The 19,915-nt window shown below is 32.9% G+C and overlaps 2 protein-coding genes and 3 non-coding genes across 5 annotated transcripts; all 5 read right to left on the minus strand.

Annotated features, from left to right (window-relative positions):
* Window positions 1–779: 779 nt before the first annotated feature.
* Window positions 780–8,394, minus strand: LOC147412053 (protein disulfide isomerase-like 1-6). Its single transcript, XM_086455599.1, has 12 exons — window positions 7,547–8,394; window positions 7,312–7,441; window positions 5,069–5,234; window positions 4,492–4,610; window positions 2,655–2,735; window positions 2,473–2,562; window positions 2,290–2,361; window positions 2,139–2,207; window positions 1,624–1,704; window positions 1,361–1,495; window positions 1,221–1,274; window positions 780–1,137 (listed from the first exon to the last, which is right to left on the minus strand). The coding sequence occupies exons 1-12, from the start codon at window positions 8,047–8,049 to the stop codon at window positions 1,018–1,020; spliced, it is 1,620 nt and encodes a 539-aa protein (XP_086311725.1). The 5' UTR covers window positions 8,050–8,394; the 3' UTR covers window positions 780–1,017.
* Window positions 8,395–12,864: 4,470 nt separating this feature from the next.
* Window positions 12,865–12,963, minus strand: LOC147412054 (small nucleolar RNA snR60/Z15/Z230/Z193/J17). Its single transcript, XR_015182853.1, has one exon. It is a non-coding gene; the product is annotated as a small nucleolar RNA snR60/Z15/Z230/Z193/J17 (small nucleolar RNA).
* Window positions 12,964–13,089: 126 nt separating this feature from the next.
* On the minus strand, window positions 13,090–13,172 carry LOC147412055 (small nucleolar RNA U83). Its single transcript, XR_015182790.1, has one exon. It is a non-coding gene; the product is annotated as a small nucleolar RNA U83 (small nucleolar RNA).
* A 258-nt stretch (window positions 13,173–13,430) lies between these two features.
* On the minus strand, window positions 13,431–13,529 carry LOC147412056 (small nucleolar RNA Z43). The gene has a single exon (XR_015182848.1). It is a non-coding gene; the product is annotated as a small nucleolar RNA Z43 (small nucleolar RNA).
* Window positions 13,530–15,527: 1,998 nt separating this feature from the next.
* Window positions 15,528–19,583, minus strand: LOC147412057 (uncharacterized). Its single transcript, XM_086458695.1, has 3 exons — window positions 18,758–19,583; window positions 16,806–16,991; window positions 15,528–16,188 (listed from the first exon to the last, which is right to left on the minus strand). Exons 1-3 carry the CDS (start codon window positions 19,124–19,126, stop codon window positions 15,910–15,912), a joined length of 834 nt encoding a protein of 277 aa, XP_086314821.1. The 5' UTR covers window positions 19,127–19,583; the 3' UTR covers window positions 15,528–15,909.
* Between the last annotated feature and the right edge of the window lie 332 nt (window positions 19,584–19,915).

The raw sequence follows: 19,915 nt of genomic DNA on the forward strand, positions 1-19,915 counted from the left end.
TGTTAACCAATATATATATATATATATAGGGTCAGGTTCAAGGGCCATATGAGAAAACATATGAGAAAACTTTCGTTTTTCAAAATAATGGTTAGAGATTTTGGATTGAGCTGATTTTTTGCAAGGATGGTCACTATGATGAGAAGATCATCCTCACAAAAAATCAGCTCAATCAGAAACTTCTAAATCCATCAAAAGTGATTTACAAATTAGTGATAAAAATTGGTAAAAAATCGACGGTCCACATTCTAAATCACTTTTAATGGGGTTAGAAGTTTCAGATTGGGCTGATTTTTTTTTTTTTGGATGATCGTCCCATCATAGAGATCATCCTCACAAAAAATCAGCTCAATCCAAAATTTCTAACCCATATTTTAAAATTTTATTTACCGTCGAAAGTTTTCTCATATGTTTTCTCATATGGCCCTTGAACCTGACCCATATATATATATATATATATATATATATATATATCTGTTTTTCCCGTTTTGATCTCATTTCTTTAACCTGATTTCCAAAGTTTTCCCGTGCCTATTTAATCTGACTTGGTGACTATGATTTTCCATTGTTGCAATCCCATAAAACTTAGCAATTTTGCAGGGATTTGCAACATACCAAGTAGAGCCTACAGAACCCCCATTGCCCCTGCCCAGCAAGGGAGAGAAATTCTCTGATAAATACAAGCTATTTCACTCCAACGGAATCAAGATCAAACACTTCAGGGTGTTAGCCACAAAAACCATCGGGTGCTGGTCGGTACTTTTAAACAAGGCAGCAAATTACATAGACGCCATAAAAAGCATAAGTTTATTGGATATAATGTGGCTCACTATTTTTGCACAAATATGTCGAAAAAGACATAAATAATTGGAAAACATGCAAGCAAGCAAGCATACAATAGTATAAACGCTTCTGATGTACTCCTAGTTTTCTATCAGCTATCTCGCCAGTTAAGTTGGCATTTTCCAAGTCTTTGAAAGCTCCAAGATGGTTTCATCCTGACCATTTATATTGTAACTAAAGTTCGTCTTTGGTTGTTTCATCCTTACTCGGGATTCCTCTATCCTCTGCAGCTTTTACATTTTTTCTGATAAATGCAGCCATGTCCTTCAAGCTTGATTTTGTAGAAAGCTTGATCTGCATGTTTAATGAATTTAGGAATTATAATTATCAAGGTTGAGAAGAATATGGAAACTGAACAAATGTCGTAATGTGGTTACCGGATTTGATTTATCACCAGATGGGTAGAACAGCAGCATTGGGAAGTCATCTACCTGAAAAGAAGAAAAAAAAAAAAAACAATTTACTCAACTACTACTATGATATCTGTATATAAATAAAAAATTGGTTGAATCAATACCTGCAGTTTGGGGTGTTCATTTGAAGAAGCATCTATTTTTGCAAAAATTAGATTGTCCAACCCTTTGAAATGTTTAGCCAGCTTCTCTACTTGCTTGCTTGTGGCTTCACAGTTGATGCACCATGGCGCGTGTACCTTTTTCAATTTGATGAAAATGGGACAAAAATAAATAGTAAAACTCAAAGCAAGACTGCAAGGATACATAGCATTGCGTGCATGGAGAACAATGGGTGATGAGGATAGGCTAGAGCCGACATACAAACCTCTAGAAGAACATTTTGTGAACTGCTTAAAACCAAGTCATCAAACGTCCTCCCTACAACAGTCTGGATAGTTGCCTCTTTCTGCAATATTCCAGAAGTGCCACAAAACAAAGTAAATAATGGTTTAAAATTTTCAAATCTAGAATTTGGATTTCTAGGTTTAATTCAATCATGTTAACAAAACTAAGCAACTCAGAAAATCAATGAGAAATGAAAAAAGATCAAACTAAAAAAATGGGTGTTTGTTTGCGTGTAGGAAAGTGAGATTAGTTTAGAGTTAGGATTAGGAGAGACAGAAGGAGAAGAGATTGACAATGATGAAGCTTCAAGTCCGAGTCCTGCTCTGTAAACATAACATGCTGCTAGCCTTTTGGATTGGAAAATAGGACAACAGGGCCCTCCCAGCGAGGGGTTCAAGAGGACTACAATTCCAATGTCCAAGTTATATCTATTCCATTATCCTTGGGAATCTTATGCTAATAAGATAGGAGAAAAACAATAAATGGGTTACTTACATTATCTGGTATTGGCTGTGATTTGAAGTATGGCGACAGAGTACCATGTAGAAGCCCCGACACAAACTCCTATAAGAGCCCATGCAAAGCAAATTAGATCTACAAGTTGATACTTTTTGGAAGGAAGAATCGTATGGAGTAAAGATGTTACTTCTAAATTGCTTTGTGTCGGATCTGACTCTAACAAGTACTTTGAGCTAATTTTGTTGTCAAAAGCAGACACCTAATCAGGAACACATAACACATAATTGGCATTAGTTAATTAATCTAGCCATGCTAATGACAACAGCAGTTGAACTTAAAAAGAATAAAATTGATTATCAGGAAGACTCACGACAGTTTTTTCTGATTCTTCAAGCCCTAATAAAGTCAAAAAGGGTTTTGCAAGGTTATCCTCTGCAATGTCTACATATACAAACATTATCTGCAGCCAAAACACAATTTTAGAACAATCATAGCCTACTAAAAGGTGTGGCAACAACTCCAACGCCTTAAGAATCGAACAAAATTAAGTACCTTTGATTTGAACTTTCTCGCAACATTTTGAAGAGGCAAAAGGAGGTTTTTGAATTCATTAGCATCTGCAAAGACGTAAACCTGGACAAAATTTGGACTATGGTCATTTAAGATGTAAAGGTTTTTATATAAACGTGTATCAATTTCAATATACACAGTTTATTTATGAAAATTTATATATAAATCGAGGTTAATTAGGATTGTGTGTTAAGTATGAACCAGAGAAAAGGATGTGCCGCGTGCATGCATGTTTTTGTGAGGGAGGGGGGTGTTTAACACAGTGCAAATGGGATTATTTTCCTAGAAAGAAACTTGAAAAAAGTTTATAATCTCGAGCTGATATTTAAGTCTTTTATTGCTACATTTTATTTCCTATTGATCAATATAAGCCTGTTACTGGAGTTCCAATTTTAATGGTTGAGTATTAGCTAGATGTTCTTTTCTTTTTGAGAAAGCTATATATGTGGGTCCATGTGTGCGTGTGGGTGAGAGTGGTTGGGTGGGTGGGTGTGGGGGGGGGGGGGGGGGGGGGGGGGGGGGGGGGGTTGGGTTGAGGGGGGTTGTTGGAGAAAAATAAATTAAATAGTGCTTAGAAATGTATTTGGGGTGTACAACTAGAGGTGTGGGAAGGGTTTCACAACATGTCCCTTGAGATGTATACCCACTGAGAGGCACACAAGTGGAGAAAATTATTGTTTTAAGGTGTATTTCCTGTAGGGATGTGCACCTGAAAGAGAACATAAGTGGAAGACACAGATCTATGCGAATCAAGTAGAACAATGAGAGTGGCATTTGTGTTGATTTGAATAGAATCAAAAGAAGATGACAAGATGAACTAAGTCTTTGATTCTCCAGGAAGAAACATAAATTCTGCCAATGGAGATCAGTCAAAATACGAGAAGCGCAGAGATGACTCATACAAATAAATGGTGGTTGAAGATTAAAAAAATGAGTTGCGTAGTAGGGATAAACCAGTGCTTTACTCCCTCCAAAGGCTACTCTGATGGTTCTTGATGCAGGCTAAAGTAATAGGCCTTCCAAATCATATGTGACCAAAGTTCAAAGATTAATTCATTTGAAGCCACAACTAACAAAATAGATCATTTGCAGTGTTTTGATTGTATTTCGCACCATGATCTTTTTCACTGTCATAGAAAATTGTTCTTCGATGCTTTCAACTCGTCGTTGTAAAATGCAAAGTAAATATTAATAGCAATCATACCACATTTAGCAGAGAATTTAGTTTTGTAGATCCATGAGGTCTACACTCTAAATATCTTCCAAAATTGATAATTTGTTTCAATTTTACTTTGTTGAAAGGAAAAATATATAATTTTGAAAAAAAAAATTAGAAAAGTTAAAAAGAAATGTTTTCTAGTTCTAATAATTTTTAAAGAAAAAACAAAAAGTTTTCTAAAGGTCTTAAAAGAAAAAACAAGATGGGTTATCGAAATAGTTCGATTTATAAAAAGAATAATGAAAAAGCTTGCAAAAACAAATCCAATTCTCTTATTTGGATTGAGGGAAGTACATGAATCGAGTCAAAATAAAAATGGAAAAAATTCTATAACTATAATAAGTAATCAGATTATTCATGAATCGCATCTTCCAAAATTGATCATTTGTTTCAATTTTACTTTCTTTTAACATTGTGTTTGTAATTTCCTATTCTTAATTATTTTTATAAAAAGAAAAAGGCGGATGCGGTGCATGGGCTTATGCCTCACACACATTCACATTCCAAACACCGAGTGAAGTAATGTAACTGCGCAATTTCAAAAATACGAAGTGAGGACTGAATACATAAGCAAGACTTGGGAAGAGTAAAATTACTAACCTGGAGTTTTATGGGGCTGGAGTAGACTCTGACGGAATTAAGTTCAGTCAGTGCAGTAACTAATGGAAACTTATTATATTCCAGGAACTCCAGTATCTTGTCCTTTTCAAAGGCATCTTCTGTGAAACCAAACAAATTAAGGCATATTAGAAATTTTTAAACATTCACAACATTATAGAACTAGAACTCCACAGTCCACATAGCCAATATATGAACAAGTATTAGTAAGTGATTCTAATCGAATCCACTAATACAAAAGTTATTGCAAAGAATATTCACCCAAACTGATCATTCGTAAAACAAACAAAAGAATCTCAAATTACTTGACAATGCTGCCAAGAGTGCATGATCTGTTCGAAACACATTTCGTGAAATAGTAAAGCAGATTCATTGTGGTTGGCATCTACAATCACCCTATTGCATGGTAGGAGAAACCCATAACTAACAATCCACAATATAAGGACAAAGCTTCCTACTGATTTTAAACTGTTGAGAGTTGAGACAAAAAAATGTTCAAATATGAATACTAAAAGTCATATAGAAACAAGTTGAAACCATTGCTAAATCAACAACTTACCAAATGTCAAATACTTCTCTGGCTCACTTTTGACAAGGCCAAGGAAAAGATTTTTAGTTTCAATATCTGGAAAAAGAACTTTGGCAACTTCAGTGTTGCTAGCTTCAGCAAATTGGATTTCATTGTCTGCAACTGCTGCTTTAGTAAATTCTTCATAATCAGTTCCCTGAAAAAGAAAAAAAAAAATCTAATAAATAAGATAATTTGTTGCCAACATATTGAAGTTATATGCAAATATAACAGAAGGTCAATAACAAAGTAGGGAGATCATAACAATTACTATATAATGCAATTAGAAACTTCATTCTGTCTATTTTGATGGTTAACATATAGACATGTTATCATCAACATCATCTCAATGGCAATGCCTTAACTATTTGTAGGCATGCTATGCTGAAGGCAAATTTGAGCTAGTGTTACTGTACTGTGAGATCATAGAAGATACGCAGTGGAAAGATGGGTGTTAGGCTAGGCAAAGTGTTGAAAAATATGAATAGAGCAGTGAGGGATATCTAGAAGAATTCTTTGAGTTTCAGTGAGCAAAAGCAATATATCTCAGGCTTATTCACCCCTCTCTAAACTCAAAGCAAAGGAGTGTAACATATTAACAGAAACATCCCCATAAATACTCCCAGATTTAAATTTCAAAAACAATGCTACCAACACTAGTAAAAAAAATTGCAATGAAGAAAGTAATGACACAGGGAGGAGAGCCCAACCTCCTAAGCTCATGAAAACACTCTTTATTCCATGTGTAGGAGAGAGCGGGGATTGGTGCCTAGGTTCCCTAAAAAGACTTCTCTCGCCAACTTTTGCAGATAGATGGAATGAGAATTAATGAATTGGTTTTGCAAAAAGTGATACTACAAGTTCACTCCATTTTCTTATAATATTGATTTGTTGAATACCATTCAGACATACCAAATGTATTATTCCACCAAAATGTGCTAAAATAAGCACTCCTTATGTAGAACAGTGGATCTCTGGCATCCATCCAAACAATAAAACACCTCAGCTTGAAGAACATTCCCACTAGAAAGGTAAAAACTAAGGGAAGAAGAGATCTTCGCATTGATAAATTTTATAATTTAAGTAACATTTTAGAATTTTCCACCATTACATTTTTTTTTAGCACATAAAAGATAGAGATAGTTTAAGTAAAGAAAAAGTAGTTGATAAAGGATTGAGATATCTTTGTGAGCTATGCTTGGAGAAGGATCAGATTTTGAAACGTCAAAGTGAGATTTGAAAGCAGGAGCGACGCTCCTAACAGAAGGATCCAGCCAGTACAGCTATTTTTATCAGTTGCTAGCAAATAAACTAGAAATTAGCTTATTACCAATAGGATCATTCTTAATATAATTTGAATAGAATTAGGAAGCCTAGGATTAGAGAAGAATACAAATAAAGATGTAATTCAGTTATTTTTCATCACTTGAATGAGATTTTATTTTTGGGTTTGAAACCTTTGTTGGTGAGATGCCACAGTATAAAAGAGACTGTATTTGAGAGGTGAATTCCACTTGCGCACTAGTGCGATTCCAATTCCCCATCCTTTAATGCTTGTTGTTCGCTTATTGAAAAAGGGCTAACCCTAGTCTAATATTTCTCTTACATTCAAGATTCCAACGTAGGAATGTAAGAAGATGGGGGGGGGGGGGGGGGGGTTCCTTAAACTGAAAGAATAATTAGTGTGGTGATCTTACTATAACAAAAGCTCCAAGAATCATGGGAAATAATGTCGATCTGAACCAATTTCAAAGTAGATTGTACAAAATTAGAACAATCACTTTACGATAGAATCACACTCCTAAATAGACAATCTACCAAAACGCACACAAAATACAATACATCTTTTGCTGAAATGATAAGTCAGCACAACCTAGTGCTCCAAACAGTCTTCTTCTCAATAATCATTACTACTTCAAGTGTGATAGAATGCCTTAATGTAAGAACATTGAGAGCCCTGGGGTTTAAAATGTTGTATCAATTGAATATTTCGGTTAATGAGAAAACCAATACGGTATAAGCCGACACATTAGATACAAACTGATACATTCCGCTACATACCGGATACTTTTCTGAAACATTCAATGTTTCATATAGGTCTTGGTCAATACCAGAAAATATTGACCCATACATTCCAATAGTTTAAACCATGATGAGCCCAATGATCCAAAAGCAAGAATTATAAATCTAAGTAATTTATGTAATAGAAAAAAAAAATTAAAAATTAAAAATACCTCGAACTTCTTGAAGAGTCCAACAACAAACATCTGATGTTTCTTGACAAATTCCTCTGCCTCAGGTATAGAGTTTAGTCTAATAACAGGCACTCCAGTCTTTTTTCTTGCCCAAATCACAATTTCATCACTGATTAACAAATGCCCCGACAATAACAAATCAAATTGAATTCTAAACCATTCCAGGTGTAAACTAGAACAAAAACGATAATTCAACAAAAAAAAAGAATCTTACGCAGAGAATCCACCAGTATACACTTGAGAACTCCCATGGATGAAGAGAAGCAAAGTAGGGAACCCTTTGATCCCAAGAAGAGATGCTGCCTTCGAGTATCGCTCCGCATCAAGCTTCGCCAACAAAAGTGGGTTCCCCATCTCCTTAAGAGCATTTGCAGACTCTGCAAATTGTGGCATCATCTCTGCACTTCTAGGACACCAAGGAGCATAACCCAGAACCAGAACAAACTCATTATGGTCAATGACTCTCTTAGTGTTCTCATTGTTGAGTTCAAGAACAATTCTTTGAGCTTTGGTTAGAACCTCAGCCTCAGATGATCTCACTTGACTCCCCGCTTGTTGTTCCTCTTCTTCATCTAATGCTAATAGTTCTTCAAAACCCTCCGAATCATCATCATTTGTGGCAGACTCAGAAGCCATGACAGAGAGGGAGAAACTCAGAAAAAACACAAGGATGAGAGTGACACAGATGAATCTGGAAATGGGTGTTCTTGAAAACATCTTGATCAGCACCAGAAGTTAATGGGTTTGAAGAATTTTCAATCGAAATTCGAAAATCCTCTAATCTTGAAAAAAAAAATGTCTGGATCAAGCAAATGGGTCTGAAGAAATTTCAATCACAAGTCCGTAAATCATGGAAAAGATGTAGCTTTGAAGAGGATTGAGGGGTCTGACTCTCTGAAGGAAAAGGCTTCTAAACCTCAAGATCTGAATGAAGGAGTGAAGAAAGTGGAAAAGAAATTAAAGCAATTAATTGAAATTGTGAGTCAAAATTAACCGCTGACGAGAAATGGATTGTCTTTGGCACAAATGTGTCGGAGACTCGGAGTAGCTGTAAATTTCATTTTATTAAACCATTTTGGGTATAAAATTATAAATATCTCCTCCAACTATTCTTTTTCCTGAAATGGATCCATACGCATCTAGACTCTTTGATCAAATCTAATATAAGATGGGAAAAGGTTTTAAGTTTGGAAAATTACATCGTATTTTTTTAAGGGATATCTTTATAAATTCAGCTTTTTTTTCTTTCTTTTTCTCTCTTTTATTTTATTTTATTTGATAATCCAATTAATAATTTTTTATGAAACCCTTTCCTCACCAACATAGTAAGATTTTGAGTCTTACTAAGGGTCGTGTTGCTCAAATGGATTTCCATGTGAGCAATCCAACACCACAACCCTTTAAGTTTCATCGAAAAACTCAGACCGCAAAACTCCCAAACTTAAAAGTGAAATTTAATGGTGAAAAATAATTATTTTTTTTTTCAAATGTTGAAGCATTGGATCATGTTTTAAAAAAGTGAAGAGGTGAGCCAAGGACCCTTAGTAAGGGTGTAACTAGCTTAGTAAAGCTAAGGGACTCTAAACTATTTTATTTCTCAAGGTTCTTCACCCTTTTTCAAATAATCGAGTTCAGTATTTACTACGAAAAATTACTTAAAGTAGAGGGATTTTTTTTTTTCTAAATAGTCCCTAAGTTTTGAATAACATCTTAATATTTCATTTAATAAATTTTTATTTTCTTAATAGTACTTGGACCCATCTCCGTTGTAATATTTTTTGAAAATCATTTTATCTCATTTTTTTTCACATAGTCAGATTTTCTTACAGTTACAACCAATTTTTATGATTACGTTGTAATTTTTTATTCAAATATCCATTTTCGCAACTATGATATGTGCATGTTTGGTATTTCAAGAAAATTTACCCAGTATTGAAATCATATGGACGAACATCATCCAGATGTTTTTTGTTTCTTTTGACTTTGATATTGGGTAAATCTTTTCAAAATGCATATTTGCCAATCAAAAGTCATAACGTAATCATCACAAATTTTAAAATCGCAATTTCGTTCTTCATTCTTTTAATAAATCATCATAATAAATATAAAAAAAAAATACATCTTAATATACAAAATTACGAGTATATTATTTTTCATTCGTCATTCACAATAAATAATAAAAAATCATCCAAAAGGATTGTAATTGTCTTTGACAACCAAACTATGTGAGGAAGATGAGAAAAAAAGATAGTTTGGATATTTCAAAAACATTAAAACGAGTTATATCACTCAAAACTTTGGGACTATTTAGAAGAAAAAAAACTCTCCCACAAAGTCTCTTAAATAATTTTTCCTATTTACAATCAACATGAATGACTATAAATCATCAAACTGATGTTAGAACCGGAATTGTCGAGTTCAATAATTCAAATTGTCGAGAATTATGATTTGAAATGTTAATCAAGATAATTTTAATTTACAATTTTATCAACGTATACAGTCAAATATTCAGGGTGTATTTAGAAATACGTTCCTATCACCGGGTGTATTAAATAATAAATTTCCCTTTAACTTGAGGTGTGTAAGTTAACCCTACAATTGAAGGCAAGCATTTGCCACCGGAAGAGAATGGTACCTCGATGAAGTTTTGAAAAAGGAAAATAACCAAAGCAGATATATTTTGCCAAGACTATTTAAACAACTATATTTTCCATGTTTTATAAAATGGTAATAATCAGATTTTACAATAATATTTCTTCACAAAAAATTTTAAACACTCTTTAAAAACAAATCTTTTAAAATACAAATCATTTTATTTAAACACTCTTAAAAAAATTATATAATGAAAATCTATATTAAATTTGATGTTTTAAAATTAATATTTTATGATTGAGCATATTAGATTATAACAGAGAATTTAAAATAAGATATATCTAATCACTTTTGGTGGGAATCTTTCAAATAGGAAAGTTGTATCTCAGTATGTGGGAGAATATTTAGGATTATCTAGTTAGAAGATATTAATTAATTATATATGTAAAATCTTCCTATATAATTTTCTTTCTACGTTATGGGTTGATGAATTCAAATTATTTCTCTTCTCATCATATATGAATCTAAAAAAATAATTAAATGTAAATATTAGTGAGAGGTGACAATGGCAACTTAGCTTTAACTTATTACACCCCAATTAAAAATAAAGAAATAAGTAAAAGATTGATAATAAGTAAAACTTAGGGTGCTAATAGAAATTCTCTTGTTATTTTTTCACTATATTTTTATTTTTGGGGTTTAGGATTTGAAATGAGAGTAATAATGTTTTGCACTATGGAGATTACAAGTGGAGTCAAACCTTTGTAATGTTCTAACTTTCAATACGAAGGTGTGATAAATAATTATTAATTTGAATAAAAGGTAAAAAGATCAATTGTAATTTAATTATAATTTTGCAAAAATCGAAGAGAAATGGAGAAATGATAAACCATTAACATGTTCTTTTAAGTTATTGAAAGTCATAATTATTTAAGAGATTAAAAAAAATTTCATTCTTTTTACTTAATTAAAATTTCCTACAATACTTTTTTTTTTCTTTTTTCAAATTTTATAAAATAGAAAGAGGATGTTACAAGATATTTTTTAAGTTTAGGAAAGAAAAACATATTGCATACTAAAATGTTTGGAATTTTCTTAAAGAGAATATACTTAATTTATGTTTCGTGACATTTAGTTTATAAGGAAAATTATCAAAAAAATCAACAAAAAAAAATCTATTTACGAAAAACAATCTAATTTTTTAAAAATTAAAAAAAAGATACAAATCCGATCATTTAAAGACCGGTTTTTCTTTATCTTCAATTCTCTTACCTTTATATTAAAAAAAAACAATTTTTTTTAAATATCGATCATTCAAAGACCAATTTTTCTCTTTCTTCAATTCTCTCACCTCTATATTTAAAAAAAAAAAAAAATTTAAAATACCACTTTAATGTTGAGTTCACCCACTTTTTAACTTAATTAACTTACCAGTTAGTATTGAGTTCACCATTAAATAACAAATTTTAACTTAATTAAATAATGAATTTTATTTAATTATTGTCGAGTTCAATGGTAATTAAATAAAAAATAGTGAATATGACTTGAGATTAAAAAATTAAGTTAATTTTATTTTTTATCATTTTTTATTTAATTACCATCAAACTCGACAATAATTAAATAAAATTCATTATTTAATTAAGTTAAAATTCGTTATTTAATGATAAACTTAACACTAAGTGATAAGTTAATTAAGTTAAAAAGTGGGTGAACTCAACATTAAATTGTATTTTTAAAAAATTCATTTTTTTTTAAATATAAAGAAGAGAGAAAGAGGTGAGAGAATTGAAGAAAGAGAAAAATTGGTATTTGAATGATCGATACTTTAAAAAAATTCATTTTTTTTTTAAATATAGAAAAGAGAGAAAGAGACAAAGAATTGAAAAGAGAGAAAAATCGATCTTTGAATGACGACATTTAAAAAAAATTCTTTTTTTTTTATATAAAGGAGAGAGAAAGAGACAAGAGAATTAAAGAGAGAAAAGAACTGGTCTTTAAATAATCGGATTTGTATCATTTTTTAAATTTTTAAAAAATTAGATTATTTTTCGTAAATAAATTTTTTTTTTTGAATTTTTTTGATAATTTTCCCTAGTTTATATAATTATGTAACTTCAGTTCTGTACAGATTTGTTATCTCTAGAGGTGTAAAGTGAATTTAATTTTTCTACTTGTCCAAATACCAAATAGGTTACTTGACTCCGAACAAGTTACCTATTGACATTCAAGCTTACCACAACTCAAGGGACCGATTGCAAGCTGTGGTCAAGAAAGCCAAATCATAGCTCACAATCTTGAAGCTATATTCCAACAAAAACTTCATAAACGGCCTCATCAAAAACCAAATACAATTTGTTCTGAATTAACCCCCCAAGAACCTATTCACAATTATTTCGATTATTTTTTTAGTTTAAGAGTCAAATTAGCCTTGGTAAGAAGGGATTTCACCATTGGACTCACCTTGTTGAGACCAAAATCATGTCTGATCCTTCAGGATCGTATTCTATCAAGTTCATAAGAACATACTTCTCATCATTGAATTTTATATTCTACTTCTTTAGTAATGACCCATCTCGTCTAAACCACAATCATGATCCAATCCTGTGGGGGCAGTCTACTTACAAAACCTTGGAAGAAGAATAAGAAAAAGTGAGTTCTTCTATAAGATATTGGGGGCTGTGGTGTTGGACAGCCAATATGTTATTCCATTTGAGCAAAACTACCTTAGTTAAGGCTTAAAATCTTAGTAAGGAAAGTGTTTCTCTTTAAGCTAAAATAGAGCAAAAAAAAAAAAAAATTTGCAAAACTAGAAACGCATAAAATAAAAGAAAACAAAATAAATATTTATCTAATTATAACTACTTCATTAAAATACAAATTTCAGTTTATAGATCTAAAACAATTTAAACTAAACTTTAAAGCAAACGAGATTGAAATGTACAGAGTCATCAGATAGGAGCGAAAGACTATTTAGTACAAATAATCAGAGATTTAATCAAATCTCATCTGAACTATGCAACTGATCATCACCTGACTCTCTTAACAATCAAAAATATATATATATTTAAAAAATAAATTACTTAAATCAGAACAAAAATTAAATCTCATCTGAAGTATTAAAATATATATTTTAAAAATAAACTAAAGTCAGAACAAGAACTAATGAGTCTCAGAAGGAAGGCAGTATGAATGTAATCACTAAAATTTCTTCTTCTTAACAAAAAATACCATTTTTTTCATCCTCGACTCATCGGATCAAAAATATAAAAAACAAAAAAATAGTTAAAAAAAGGAAAAAAAAAAATAAATAAATTCATAGGCCTCATAGAGAAGATTAGGTTTTTCAACACAAATAGATTCAGACATATGCTTGTCAATTGAAATTTTATAATCATCGGCCCATCTTCATTTTTAATAAAGATAAACAAATATGAAAAAAAAAAATACAAACCATTAAACCCTAAAAGCATGATTTAGGAAATAAAAAATAAAAGAATTTGTTGGAGGGACTCGGAATATGGGTGGTGATATATAGAATGGTCGGCAAGGTAGAGAAATTCTACCAATTACGACGAACGAGACCTTTCACTGTATCGTCATCGTCCCCAACTTCACTCAGCATAAATCACTCTCGTAACGAATAATGAACCCTAACGAGAGAGAAACCCTAGATCGAAAAAAGAATGAAAACCTACATCTTAGACTACGGCCAATACGCAAATGCTTGTATTTATAAAGCTTTTCTAGGGTTAGGGTTTCCGCTTTCCACTCGCGCGCGCACACACATGACATAAGTGAATCCAGGGGCAGTGTTAAGTTACCGTATAATATTTGGGCCTCTATCCATGGGCCTCCTAAGAAATGATAATAAAATACCTAGATGTGGATTTGAGCCTTTTTATGACAGTCTTGGACCATCTCATGGGCTTTGAGACCCCATTATTTAAAGCTACTAGTGGATGGCATGTGTTACTCACGTGATTTACAATGCTAGAAAGTCTTTTTCAATTGATAAAAAAAAAAATATAAGAGATTGCTTAAAATTTTCAAATAGTTATTCCACTTGTAATTTAGAAAATGTTAATTGATGTGGATTTACCTCAACAACTCTATCCACTTCTCCTTCTAATAACAATTAGAGTCGTAATAATATGATGCCCCCCTTTGACACACACACCGCTATGCCCCAATCACAAAATCGTAGATCATTTCCTCGGGATACACAAGAGAAAGATTGATGTTTATGCATATCCCGATGAAATGATCTATGGTTCTATTATGAAGGCATGTGTGAAAGGGTGGCGATAGAAAATCATTACACGAACAATTAAAGTAATGCAAGGGGATATTTGTAATTTAAACTAACTAATTTGAATTGTATCATGGTTTTAAATCTCGTCCGAGACCGAGATAACTTGTCTAATAGGTCTTAGTATCATCCACCAACGAGACGGATAGACAAGTCAAATGTATCGGACAAGATTTAAAACCATAGCACATTTTTTCTTATTGTTGAATGAGACGACTCAGACGCATTGAAAAACTTGTCTGAGACGATTCATTCATAGACAAGATGAGACATCAAAACAAGTTTTAAAACCAAAAATTGTATCCATGGTTTTAAATCTCGTCCAAGACCAAGACAACTCATCCGATACGTCTCAGTATCGTCCACCAACGAGAAGAACGAGATTTAAAATCATTGTTCCTTTGTCTCATTGTTGAATAAGAAGATTCAAACGTATCGAAAAACTCATCCGAGACAACTTGCCCTCGTTCATGGACTTGACAAGACATCAAAACTAGTTTAAAAACCATCATTGTATCAACAACTACTTTCCTTGCTCCTCTCATTTATAACTTGATTTCATTTTTGAAAGATTCATCTTCTCTCTCTGTCTCACGTATTTTTCTGTTGGAAGGATCTTAATGGAAAAAATAATAATAATAATGCTGAAGTGACCTCAAGATTATACCTCACATGACATATCTTGTTCTCATACACTTTCACTCCAAGATGTGTGATGGGTACAATCTTAAAGTCACTCCAGCACGGCTAAAAAAAAAAAATACTTACGGACAACGATTTGTCTCTTTTGATTGTTATTTATAAATGTGAAGGTCTCCATCTTTCTGTAACTTCTTTGGTTTTTATTAATATTTGGATTTACAATTTTCTATTTTTCTCTAAATCTTTGATGTTCAGTTGGAGACACTTCCTTTTTGGAAGATTTGCCTTTGTTTGGACAAAGTGAAATTTAATGGGACTCATTTAACCAGTCCAAAATATTTAGAATAAGGCTTTGTTATTGTTGTTACTTTCCTTCAATCTCTATACATGGATTTTGTTTGGCCTACAAATCATGATTCTAAAGCTGAGTTTACATCATTGAAGAAGAAATAAAGTAGATATAGATAAATATTAAAGAGAGTTACTATTGCCACACTAACTTTTACTATTGTCCCACCAAATATGTGCAATTCTTTGGTGATTTACATAAGAATTGGTGTGGCATTAGTAAAAGTTAGTGTGGCAATAACAGCTCTCATATTAAAGCATACAATTAGGATGTATTAATGCGTTACAAGAAAATCAATTGGTATAGCTGAAATTATCCTGTTTTGAGTTTTAGATTATAGAAAGTTTTCCAAGAGACTCTTTAATTCAGGTTAACATGGCCTAATCCAATCTAATAAGAACAAGTTTCAGGTTGAACAATGAGCATCTTGGGTTGGGCGAGGTTTGAGTACTTAGATAAATCTGTACTAATCCCTAGAAAACTATAACCGATCTCTTGGAATTTTTTTTTTTTTTTTATAAATTTAATGGAGACCTCAAACCTCATTTGAGGTTATTAAAGCCCATAACAAGATATATGGTCATGGGACCTTATAATAGGTGCATGTAAGCAAACCCCTCACTAGAATAAAACCTTTCAGCTGACCTCAGATATTTGAAATGAGGCTTTTGATGATGAGGTGGATTCAATCAAATGTGCATGAATCTTCCATGAAGTAGATGGATTTCTTGTGGCGAGAATCAATCACTACAGGGCAAGAGATTTGTCTTTGATGCTTCGTCTTCACTAGCTTCCCAACCAGATATCCTCGTGATCGGATTCCAAATTCTAACCTCAATGGAACACGACCTCTGTTATCCAAGACTGCTAAGTTTGTTCCGGCTCCATAAAGAGGAACCTTATTTCCTTCTAAAGTCACCATCACAGTTTTTTGGCTTTTCCTAGGTTGATAATATTTCTTCAACTGCAATCATTAATATGAAAATGGAGATATGGTTAGTTACAATTGATCTGTACGTATAGCAACAGTTTAAGAGTCTGTTTGGATACACCTAAAAAAGTAACCTTTTTTTTTTAACTTTTGAAATTTGCTAAGTTAAAAAGTTTGTTTGGATTAAGTTTTAAAAAATAAAAATCTTAACTATTTGAAATGCAAAAAAGGAAACTACTTTCTACTTTCTCCCAAAACTACTTTCTTCTATTGTTATTTTCTACTTTATACTAACAGGGCCTGAAAAAGAAAGAATCAAAGGAGGAATTTAGTTAAGGGTATCTTAGTTGGGTGTGGGGGGAGGGAAATGCACATGCCGTGAGGATTAATTGGGTGCTCTAAGAGGCCCAGACACAATAAATATAGTTAACAGTGTCTTGTGTTTAACATCCAACGAATCCATCTGGCACCGCAGAGTACTAGAGAAAAGATGAAATTACAACATAAATTATTAAGCTCAAATGGTTCAAATTAAGCACTTATTCATATTCAGAACAGATTCTTGTGTTACATGGTTCATGATGTCGAGGCAGCATTTGTTTGAGTGATACATAAATATAAAGTTATAAAATGGGAGAACATTTTCTCACCTGGCCAGTTGCAATTGTAATATCTGAGTACAAGAGATTAACAGGTGTGGAACTGACATGAATGCCAAAGAATGTCGCGGGGTTGTATATACTCATCTCCAGCGAACAGTTTGCTGTCAGCATCTTTGTTGGGACACCCGTGTAGTCCGACCCCTCCCCGAGATAGAAATGATTTACTGCAAAGCGCTGCAACAACATCTTTCTCATAGGAATGGATACAACATTACTTATTACTACAATACATTGTAGCATAAGAAGCAAACATGAGCAAAACAAAGTGTGGCATCCACTGTACCCAAGGCAAATCAACTTCTTTCAAAATAAACAACATAAGAGTAATCATTCTAGAATCTGATTATATGGAAGGAACTATCAAATTTAACAAAATTATAAAATTTACAGAAAATTGACACGAAATATTTGATGAAAATCATGTTTGAGGAGATATAAAACAATAATAAGGCATCACCTATATTCTATACCCAGATGGGGTCACAGCTCGATCTCTTGGTCATGTACACAAAGGTTGGGATCAAAATGAAAGAAATGAAACATATGAAGGATGTATACTACTAAGAAAGAAAGGAAATTTGTTTAATATTTGTGACTCTAGTACTTATTAATAGATATATCACTAACAAGGAACAAAATGAAGATCTTAGTGCATTCAGGTTTAAAGTATATAACATCTATATTCTTCGGTCGATATTGTTAAAGCTAATGACCTAACTCATCCTTGAAAACCAGCTTGCAAGGAGAGGGTTGCCCCAGCTTTACACATTGCACAACTCAAGAGTACCCACGAGATGTGGGACTATGCTAACACTCCCCCTTCAGTGCCAGGGCTGGAGACACTCAGCTCTCCCCCTCGATGCAGGGTTGGAGATATAACCTGACCTGTCCCAAAGGTACAACCCCTCTGACACTATCTTAGTCCATGGGCCCAACTCATCTTTGAAAACCGCTTGCAAGGACAGGGTTGCCCTGCTTCATACATTGCACAACCCAAGAGTACACAAGCGATGTGGGAACTATCCATATATATATATAGGGTCACGTTCAATGGCAAACTTTTTAGCAAACTTTTTGGCAAAACATTTTTCAAAACTTGAGTTAGAAGTTTTGGAATGGGCTGATTTTTGGTGAGGATGATCTCCTCACCGAGGAGATCATCCTCACCAAAAATCAGCCCAAACCAAAACCTCTAACCCATGTTTTGCCAAAATGTTTGTCAAAATGTTTGTTGCTGAACGGGACCCTATATATATGGGTAGCGTTCAATGGCTAATTTTTTGGCAAAACATTTTTCAAAACATGGGTTAGAGGTTTTGGAATGGGCTGATTTTTGGTAAGGATGATCTCTACGGTGAGGAGATCATCATCACCAAAAATCAGCCCATTCCAAAACTTCTAACCCCATCAAAAATGGTTTACAAAAAATGGACGGTCCACGATTTTTCAACTTGTAAACTGGGGCTAGAAGTTTTGGAATGGGCTGATTTTTGGTGAGGATGATCTCCTCACCGTAGAGATCATCCTCGCCAAAAATCAGCCCATTCCAAAACCTCTAACTCATGTTTTGAAAAATGTTTTGCCAAAATGTTTGTTGCTGAACATTTCCCATATATATATATATTATTTTTTAATTTTTTTAAAGTGAAAATGTGGCTCAAATTCTTTCCTCATAGTTTAAAATTCAACCATAAAGACGAAACTAGCCATCATAGAAAAATCCATTATTTAAGGGAATTGTGTGTTTGTGAAGCTCTTGTGATCTGTTTGAAATATTTAACACAACCAATGATCCAACATATTAATTAATGAGACCCGGAATCACTTTCTTTTTTTCTTTTTTTTTTATAAACAAAGGAACAATATTTCCTTCTCACAATTAAGAAACCAAAATAATATATATAGACTTAAAAAAAAAAAAAAAAGTAACATTTATATACCGTGACAACAATCTCTGCATTGAAAGGCCGACTTGCACCCCAAATGATAAGAGAAAAGATGGTGAAAAGCAGAACAAAGGCCAATAGAGCAATTAAAGCCGGAAAAAACCGAGACAGTCGATCATCTTCTTCGTGTATCACTTCATAGTTTCTCTTTCGATACAATTTTGCGCTTAACCCCGAAAATTGACTCACAGAAGAAGAAGAAGAAGAAGCCCCAGAACCACATCCAGAAGAGGAATCCGAGTCGTTAGAGTCTTGTGGAGGGCTATATATGTAGTAAAGAGGCCCTTTTGCTTTTCGAGAAGTTGAAGGAGGAAAAGAGCCTATAATGGTCACATCGGATTCAAACTCATCGTCCTTGATCATTTTTATTTATTTGGTGGAGATCGACACAAGAACACTGGAATTACTTTCTTTTAACAATTCTAAGCTTCAAGTCATCTGATTTCGACTAAAATGCTTAAACAGAATCTTAATCTCACGTCGAGTGAGAGAATTAAAAAGGAAAAAAAAAATTGAAAGCTTCTAATAAATGCAGTTTCTGAAGAAACGTTTGAATTTACGAGTTCAACGCGTAAGAACGAGATTTTTGCTACAAAACAGTTCAAATTTCCGAAATTGTAGCAGAAAAGAGGAAGTTTTTGGATCGAAGTTCTGAAATTTTTCTAAAAGAAAGGGTTATTTATTTACATGCTACCCCACGTTTTGTTGAATATCAGAGATACCTAGTGTTTTGAAACTGATGACATGTTATAAACTAATGGGAAAGGACTAGTGTTTTGAAACTGACGACATGTTATAAACTAATGGGAAAGGACTCAAATACCCTTATCTTCAAACTCTTTGCATAAAAAATTTTGTCCTAAGATTTTCGTACTTCAAAAGTGTTCAACTTTTAAATCTCTGATTACCCACTTGGCACACTCAATCGACTCTCCTGACGTGATTATTTTTGGAATAATAGATCTGTACATCTTGAGATACATGATCCCTCAAGATACATATTTTTATGAGAAAGTGCAATTTTGTATCCTGAGACGTACAGATCTACGATTCCCAAACTCGTCACAGTAGAGGAATCAATTGAATGTGTCATGTGGAGTGGTCAGATTATCATGATTCTTTTAAGAAACATAATATTTTGAATAGAAAAAT

Source organism: Akebia trifoliata, chromosome 1, assembly GCF_017979445.1.
Source record: "Akebia trifoliata isolate Shusen 1 chromosome 1, ASM1797944v1, whole genome shotgun sequence".
Taxonomy (NCBI): Eukaryota; Viridiplantae; Streptophyta; class Magnoliopsida; order Ranunculales; family Lardizabalaceae; genus Akebia; species Akebia trifoliata.